The 8,824-nt window shown below is 51.0% G+C and overlaps 1 protein-coding gene across 1 annotated transcript; it reads right to left on the bottom strand.

Annotated features, from left to right (window-relative positions):
- Positions 1–279: 279 nt before the first annotated feature.
- On the bottom strand, positions 280–4,120 carry IL24 (interleukin 24; the record flags this gene model as incomplete). The annotated part of the gene is made up of 5 exons (XM_079923080.1): positions 280–363; positions 1,264–1,338; positions 1,797–1,955; positions 2,833–2,895; positions 3,950–4,120. 5 exons carry the CDS (start codon positions 4,118–4,120, stop codon positions 280–282), a joined length of 552 nt encoding a protein of 183 aa, XP_079779206.1.
- Between the last annotated feature and the right edge of the window lie 4,704 nt (positions 4,121–8,824).

Below are 8,824 nucleotides of genomic sequence, written 5' to 3'. Positions count from 1 at the left end.
TTCATTCTGACAAATAAATAAGGTGTCGGTTAAAACACTGATAGGAATTAAATAGCGTTGTAATAAATATAGGAATCTGCGTTGTAGGTTATTCGCAGCACCCGAGGGAACCTTCCACGACTGTTGTTGGGGTCCCTTAAAGAATGAAGTCTTTGAGGATAAGCCTGTGCCAAGGATGGGGCCCATGGTCAAGGATGTGAAGCACCCAGAGAACATCATGGGGACGAACGCTTGTTTGAAATGACACAGAGAACGAGGAGGGTATCCTGGCCTAGGCCTTCAGATCTGGTAGAATTTCTCCATCCAGGTCAAGAGAATGTCCACTTCTCCAAAGGCTTTAGTCACAGCTGCTTCTCTGTCCAACTAAAGAGAAAGGAGAGTTGAAGATCTGTCATGTTAGCCACAAGAATAGGTTTCCTTCCAACACCTGAACCCGGTCTGACTCCAAATCATGAGCTGAGTCCCCTTTGGGATGGCCTCTGACAAAGTCACCTACCCATCAATTATTCCTCGTCTATGAGTGTTGTCTGCTTCGGAGGTTAGGACGGGTGGGTTGGTGAGTGGCAACGGATAAGGAGTAAGGGAAAAGCATCTGGAGTCCCTGACACTAAGAATCAGAATCCCAGCGCAGGGTGGATTCTGTCCATCCCCTGAGCCCACTGTGCAGATGAGGAAACTGAGGCCCGGGTGGCCCCTTTCCCTTGTATATTATTGCTCTTCACCACTTATTTATAAACTGGGGTATCTGTTCCTCAAAAAATGATCAAAATTGTATTTGCTTTGCGGGGGAGCTGGGTATGAAATTCGGATTTTCTTTGTTGTCTTAATTTAGGAAAAGGCAACATAATTCCCGTAATTCTTTTTCACAGACTAGACCCTTTGAACATCATGGAAAACACGCAATGTGTGTTGTGCTCGGGGGTTCTCCCTTCCTTCCCCCTCACTTCTGACTCCAATCGCCCACCTCAAGTACCCATAAAACTCTCACTTGGGAATGTCCTTGGTAGTGAAATCGTCTTGTAGGGAAATATAATAGCACTTTAACTTGAAAACTGGCAGAAAAATAGGCTGCCATTTGTGGTATTTATGCAGAGGATATGGCAACTGACGCAGCGACAGCTGTGCTAAGTCAGGTGGTTTTGGGGCCAGCCAGGTGGAGTCAGCTGCACTGGATTCTGCACTCGGTCCCTGAGGAGCAATTGTGTGACACTTCAGGCTAGTCTACTTCCAGCGGGGCGGCTCTCCGTTCCTGGCTTTGATTACCTGTTTAAATGCTCGCTGGAACAGTAGAAACCGCCTGCGTGCACTCTCACTGATGGAAAACATCTCCTTTTCCTGCTGGATAACAGAAAAAAAGTGTGCCAAGTGTCGGGTAGGAGCAGAGGCGAGCTGCCTCCCACTGCTTCCTAATGACGCCAGAGGGGTGCCCGAGGCCTAAGAGGACAACTCCAAATCCCGTGTCCCCAAGGTAGCCAATGCTGACCTCCCACCATGCAGCAGGGACTGTGTCCTTTAATTCTCACAGTAGTCTTGCCACATAGGGGTGATTATCAGCATTTTATAGATAAGAAAACCAAAGCTCAGAGAGGTGAACCACCTTGCAAATGGACACCCAGTTGGTTAGAAGCAGGCCTTGATTTGAGCCCAGAACTGCTGGTGCCCAGAGCCTGTGCTCTTTTCCATGACACCTGCAGCTCCCTGTCGTGGAATAAAAGCCAGGGCCAAATAAGGGAAGATGAGTCTTCTGAAAACATAGCATTTCCTGTGGGCCTCAGTCCCAGCTTTGTTCTACTCACACTGGGTTGCAGTTTGGACACGATGACAATAAAGTTGTTGGCCAGAGTAGAGAATGACTTCAGGATCCTGAATTCAACTGCCTTATCGCGGTAGTTTTTGAAGACAGTGTTCAAGTAGAACTCCAGCAGGGCATGGATGAGGTAGCAGCTTTCAGCCTCCTGGGGAGGGGCGGGGTCACTGCAGAGCCAAGGCCTCTGCCCACCCCAGCCCTGGATGAACCACTCACGTGCCATGCAAGGCAAGATAAGCACAGTAGAGGCAGCGATCCTCTAGGAGATGCTGATAAACGTTAGATCTTAAGGAGCCTCCAGGCCCCTTTGTTTGACAGGAGGAACCGCAGACCCAGAAAGAGGGGACTCACCCAGGGTCCCATGGCCGGTCAGTAGCAGACACAGCCTAGCCCCCAGGACTCCTGACTCCCATCTGGTTAGTATTCTTTCTTCTATACCACATGGCCTCTCTAATAGCTCTGGGCGGTGATGGACCTTGAAAAGCACCAGATCTTGATTGGTTGAGAGTTGGCAGGGAAAAGGCTTGGAAGGAGAAGAAAGGAGGAGAAAAGAAAACTAAGTATCCCTGAGCACATGGATTGCACACTGGCCCTCTGAAGTGCCACAGAGGGAAGCTCAGCATCTCTCAGGGATCAGGGCTCAGTCGTCTCTGCTCATTGCCTAGATGGGTGATGAGTAACAGGTGAGAAAAAAGCAGGGGCATGGAAGTGGCCTAAGCACATGCTCACTGGGCCGACAAAAGCGAGAAATCTAGACTGATGGCAACTCTGGCTAAATGGAGACAGAGGTTTACAAGCCGCAATCCCCGCCCCTCTCCTCATGCCACATGTTCACATGCCCCAGATACTGAGATGACAACCCCAGATATTACTTCTCTGGCTCACTACCAAGCCCTGTCCTGGGCAGGCTCAGCCCAGGGCAGAAGTGAAGTCCTCTGTCAGCCTCCCCTAGACAACCCCTCAGCGTCACCCATAGAAGACCAGCCACCCAGAGGAGGCACCATCCTTCCCCAGCATCTGATTACCGAGACATTCTGCAGAACCTCCTTCCGCAGCAGCTGGACGCTCGTGATATTATCCTGAGCTTGCTTTGGGGAAAGAAAGAACAGATGTCTCCAGGTTGGGGGTGAGCATAGAAACCGACCTTGCAAATACACGCTGTTTCCCCAAACCCCTATCCAGTCTGTGAGATCTCAGAGGCCAGAGGGAGGACCCAGGAAAGGCCATGCTGAGCTGGCCCCTGGGGTAGGGGTACAAGGTTCCAGGCCCAGAAAATCACCAATCTTGGCCCCCAGGGGCAGATGGAATCCCAGGAGCTCTTAGAGCTTTGATGAGGGACCTGTTTGATCCCTTTGGTCACTTGAGGCAGGAAGAAATAAGCCCATGTGGTTTAAGATCCACTAGGAATGGGATGTTACCCCCATATTCTGGGGCGGGGTGGGGGGCTGCCCCTTGGAGCTTCCCCTGCAGCCCACCCCTCATCCCAGTTCTTGAATCTTGAGCCAAAGAATGCTTGAGAGGAAGGAGTTTTAGAGCTCCTTTGTCCCACCTCCTCATTGTGCAAATAAGGAAACTGATGGGGGCGAAGGTAGGGGTTGCTGTACGGCTTGGTTTCAAGGTCAAGATCATACATAGGTGCCCTGTCTCCAATGCAGCACCCTCCCCTCTTCCCTAGCTGCCTCATCAACTCCTTCTTTCTGCCTTGCATGTGGTTTGTCCTTTAAGTACTACATGTCGCAAGCTCTATTAACCATTCTTTCCCAGCTCAGCATTAAACATTCTTTGACCTTTACTCAAGGCCTAAGCGGGTGGGAACAGGATAGTAGGAGCTGGCAAAGCAGTAGGTGAAAACTCTGGTGGGTCTCGAAGGATTTCCCATGACTTCCCATTGGTGGAGTCTCATGTGACCCTGGGACATAGATGAAGCTCAAATGAATCGGGCTCCCTTCTTTCTTCCTCGTGGGCTGTGTTTCTTTTCCTACAGACTGGCCACATCTTTCTGAGCCTCCGTTTCCCCAAGGGCAAGAGGAAATGTAGACTCGTGATACGTCTGATTTCACTGAGTTCCTAGATAGGGAAATGATGATCATGCTGCAAAAGGAATCACCCCCACGGCTGGCTTCAGAGCAGCGCTTCACTCACCACAATGTCCTTCATGGCCTGGAAGGCTTCCCACAGCTCCTGAAGAACTACCCCTTCTACTTGGCAGGGCCCAAATTGGAATTCTTGGCCCTGGACCCCTGGCCCCTGGCTCCAGAGAAGCAGGATCAGACTCAGGCAGGGAAGGGCAGCCATGCGCACAGGAGAGCCCATCTGCAGCAGAGGAAGGAGCGGGGCAATCCTGCTGGAAGAAAGGGAGGCATCCCTCTGAGGCAGGCCCTCTGCCCCAGGAGGGGTACACCCCAGAGTAATGCTCCTTGGCTCTGCCTCAGCCAGCCTCGGGGACACACAGATGGGAAACCTGAAACTAGAGTGGCTTCCCGGTGTTAGAATAATTCAAACATGTGGCCTTGCTGAGGTGCCCTGGGGTGGGGCAAGGTTCTTTCTGCCACTCGGTCTCATACCCATTGGTCTGGCTTTCCCACTATCTGCGCCCCCCGCCAATCCATGTCACACACACACCCCCTGCACCTCCTTCCTTGCTCTGTTATAGTCAACTCTAGCCAACCACCTGCCAGTCAGAATTTGACCAAAAAGAGTGAAGAAATGAGGAGGGCCATTTCTTCACTCTTTTACAATGTGCCAAAGAACTCATATAGGGAGCCCAAGCTCAGCAGGATAGAGAGCTTAACTCGGCGTTTGCCTGTCTGAGTTCTGCCCTTAAGTCACCGGGCACACGTGGACAGGTCTTTCTCCCCTCCCCCAGGAGAAGGCCACCTCCGACTCATGAGGAGCCGTGGGTTTAATCCTGACCCACAGGGAGGGACTAGCTGATTGATAGGTTACGGTCACATACTCACTATGCCACCTCAACTGACGGACTGGCTCTCGACTCTAAGAATTAAATTTTCAGGTAACTGAACAAGAAGAGGAATCAGATTTCCAGAGGAATCACCTATAAAACCTTCCACTGAAAGACTCTGTGAAGAGCCCCAAGCCAGAGGAAGGGAACCCCATTGTCTGTCTATCATAATCGTATGCAGAGATTTCTTCTCCCTAATTTCTTTGTCCTTTGCTTTTCTTCCTTCCTTCTTTCCTCAGAACTCAGTCCATCCCTCCCTTTCTTTCTCCTGGCCCTGGTCTCACACCTGAGGACACTCAGTCTTCCACCCCTAAACTGGGCAGGAAGCGGGGAGAAGGCCTGTCTCTGGAGTGCCTGCCAACACATGGGCCAGAGAAGTGGGCCCAGAGCCAGCACCCATGGTCCCGTCATGCAGCTCTGTGCTTCAGCCTCTCACTCAGACTCTTTCCATACCCTTCTTGCAAATTCCACAGGATCTGCAGCCTGTCTTGCAAATTCATCTCTAGGCCTCATAATCCTCCTGGCCTTCCTCTCCTCCAGCCTAAATTCTTCTGGGTGTTAAACCCAAGAAAGCAGCTCAGCCTCACGGTAGATCTCGCCCTTACATAAACACTGGAAAAGTTGGCTTCTGCCATCCCCCAGCCCCCATTCCCAGTAGGGCAGCGGTCAGTGTAAGGCTTCAAAGCCAAGTACTCAAGACTCTCCCATCACTCACCTCAGGTCCTAGAAGTGATGCTTGAGGGTTTGCTGTTTAGAGGTGGCTGGTTCCTGTTGTAGAGGAAGAGGGTTGGGCAGGCGCCCCTACCATTCAGCGATCAGGGTGCAACTGTGAATGGAAGGCTCCTGTTCCAGCTATGGAAGCAGCTTCAAAAGTAAAGGTGCACAGGCAAGCCAGGCTTTGTGGAGCTTCCTATATATGGGGGCTGCGGGGGAGGGGCAGAGGAAGAAGAGGGAGGTGGAGAAAGGGAAATTGGTCATGCTGTCCTACAGAATTGCTTCACTGCCTAGTCACCCTTCACTCTGAGACAATGCGGCAATGGAGAAAGCAGCCTCTGAGGTGAGGTGATACCTGGATCTGAGTTCTAGCTCTGCCGCTGTCGGTGTGCCAGGGGCAGGGTGTCTAGCTACCTCAAGCCTCAGTTTCTGCATCCGTAAAATTAAAACAAGCAAACAAACAAAAACCCATCCCGCCACCCTCAGAGGGCAGGCGTAAGGAGTAAATGCAAAAGTGCCACAGAGGTGCTTTGTAACCCCTATACACAGGTAAACCAATTATTACTGTACAGAGTACACTAGTCTCCTTACTGCTAAAATCACTCAAAAATTAAGCCCTATTTAATGATGCAACCGTAACCCAGAGGCCAAGGATGGCCAAGATATGTTTCTCCTTTAATCGGTCAGGGACAAGAATTTTAGGAGTGTTTCCTGACATACAGCCACCCAGGTGTCTAATCACTCAACCAAAATGTGCCCCTTCTCAGGTTCAAGTAGAATAAGGAAGCGGCTGTGCATGGCCAGGTCTGGAAGGATGGGAGCCCTGGTGTGCTTGTGGTCTAGCCTCAGCAGTGCTGCTCTGCCTGGGGTCACCCAGGGGATGCGTCAGTGCAGCATCAGGAACACCAGTGCCATCAAGAGACCTGGCCTCGGGCTTTCCTGGTGGTGCAGTGGTTGAGAGTCTGCCTGCCGATGCAGGGGACACGGGTTCGTGCCCCGGTCCGGGAAGATCCCACATGCCGCGGAGCGGCTAGGCCCGTGAGCCACGGCCGCTGAGCCTGCGCGTCCGGAGCCTGTGCTCCGCAATGGGAGAGGCCACAACAGTGAGAGACTCGCGTACCACAAAAAAAAAAAAAGAGAGACCTGGCCATGTGTCCAACTAGCAAGGCACTCCCGCCTTCAGTTCTCTGGTTGTAGAATGAGGGGCAGACTGGAGCAGTGTTCCCAAAGCATGTTCCACAGAATCTAGTCCTGAAGGATGCTTGTCTGCAAGACTCTCCACGAAACTAGGGATTTCACTGTCAGTAAATTAGAGAAGGCTGGCATGTGCTAGCCCCTCTTGGAAACCTATAGTACCCTGTAGAGGCAGGGGGCCAGGCGTGGGTTTAACTTTCTTTAACCCAGCCTGACCCTAGGAAACACAGTTTGAGAAATATTGGACGCTGAATGAGGAATTGGCAAACTACCGGCCAAGAATAAGCTAAGAATGGCTTAGCCCGGTGACAGAAGGATAGTTTTTATATTTTTTAACGATTGAAAACAAATCAAAAGAAGAACATGTTTTGTGACACATAAACGTGTGTGAATTAAAATTTCAGTGTCCATAAATAAATTTTTATTGGGACACAGCCAAGCCCATTTGTTTACATGTGGTCTAGGGTTGCTTTCGTGCTACAGTGACGAGGATGAGTAGGCCTGAGGCCATATGGCCCACAAAGTTGAAAATATTTACTCTCTGGCCCTTTGCAGAGAGAGGTTGCCAAGCCCTGCTCTGAATTACTTTCTTTCACAAACATTCTAAGAGTTTCCTTAAACCTGGGTCCAGGCAAAGCCATGGGAGTAGAAATGTGATGTGAGGGGCAGGATAACTTGCTCCGGCTCCGGGGAGGAGGAAGGACAGGGGACACTGGGAGGAACAGCCCTTCCAACCTCTCCAGGTGGCCGACCCTTAATCTCTCTGGCACCAGCACCCCTTCCCTCCATCACACTCACAGTGTTGTTTGTTTTCTTTAGTAAATCAAATACATGATGCAATCCCCAGCCAGCAGGCTGCCCAGCTGCCACTGCTGCTACAGGTACCACGCGTGAGTCCTTTGCTCCTGGAAGACCTGAGTCTCGTCCTCTAGTCCTAGGCAGGGGCCCACATCACCCTTTTTCCCTTTTTCCCTTCAGGGTCTAGCTCATTACTAAAAATCCCTAACTATGATGGGAAGAAGATGCCAAGAGGCATTTATGAGACAAAGTAAGAGTATTGTGGTAATAGATGACAGGGAGGCAGGAGAGGGCTGGAGAGACTAGACAGGTGAGCTGAGAGGAAAAGTGAGCCCCTAGAGCAGCCGCAATCCTAGACAACTGTCTACCGATCGGCAGGAGGGTGGGAGGGATGAGCTGCTAGCAGAGCAGGCTAGGACCCACCTGGGGTCATGAGCTGCTCATGCTGTCTAAGGAAGGAGTAATATAATACAGACGTTCCAGGCAAACACGTGTCTGCCTCTCAGGCTTGGCTGAGCTTATCGTAGCAAGACTCCCCAGGGAAGGGAGAGCATGGGGAGAACCCAAAGACCTTGGTCCCACGACACCTGAGATCACTGGTTATGAGTTCGCGTTTTGCATGCATGCAGACCTGGGCCCCAAACATGATGAGCCCCTAGGAGCTCTCTGACTCTTCTCTTCCTCATCTGTAAAACCGAGTCCTCATAGGGCCACAAGGAGCCAATGACGTAGAGCCTTGCTCCTCAAAGTGTAGTCTGTGCTCCAGCAAAACAGCAAGATCTGCAAGCTCATTAGAAATGCAAAATCTCAGACCCTTCCCCCAAAGCTACTGAACCAGAAGGTGCACTTTAAAAACTCTCGAGATGATGCTTATGTATATTAAAATTTAAGAAGCATTTACATAAAACACACGAAGGACCATCCGGTATCTTCCACATGGTAAATGCTTAACAAATGGGGGCTTCAAGTGAAGGAGAAGGAACTAGAGCGGTGATTCTCAGTGGAGCAATTTTGCCCCCAGGGGACATTTGACAATGTCTGGAGACATTTTACAGTGCACAGGACCGTGCACAGGACAGCCCTCACCACAGAGAATTATGTGATTCCCAAAGCCAACAGAGCTGAGGCTAAAAAATCCCGGACTAGAGGAGAGTAGTGGCTGTGGGGAAAGAGCTGACGTAGGCGTAGAGAAGGATTAGAAGGGTACCCTTCTTGGGGGACAGGGGGAAGCAGTGGACTGATGAAATGATCAGGAGAGGGGACAAATCAAGATGGCAACTTGGAAGGCAGTGACTAAAGGCTCCTGGGTGGGAGCAGATGGGCGAGGCCTGGCTCCCTGGCTCACCACC

Source organism: Stenella coeruleoalba (genome assembly GCF_951394435.1).
Source record: "Stenella coeruleoalba genome assembly, chromosome: 1".
Lineage (NCBI taxonomy): Eukaryota > Metazoa > Chordata > Mammalia > Artiodactyla > Delphinidae > Stenella > Stenella coeruleoalba.
The sequence above is the reverse complement of the archived record's forward strand: the minus strand, read 5'-3'. Positions and strand labels throughout refer to the sequence as shown.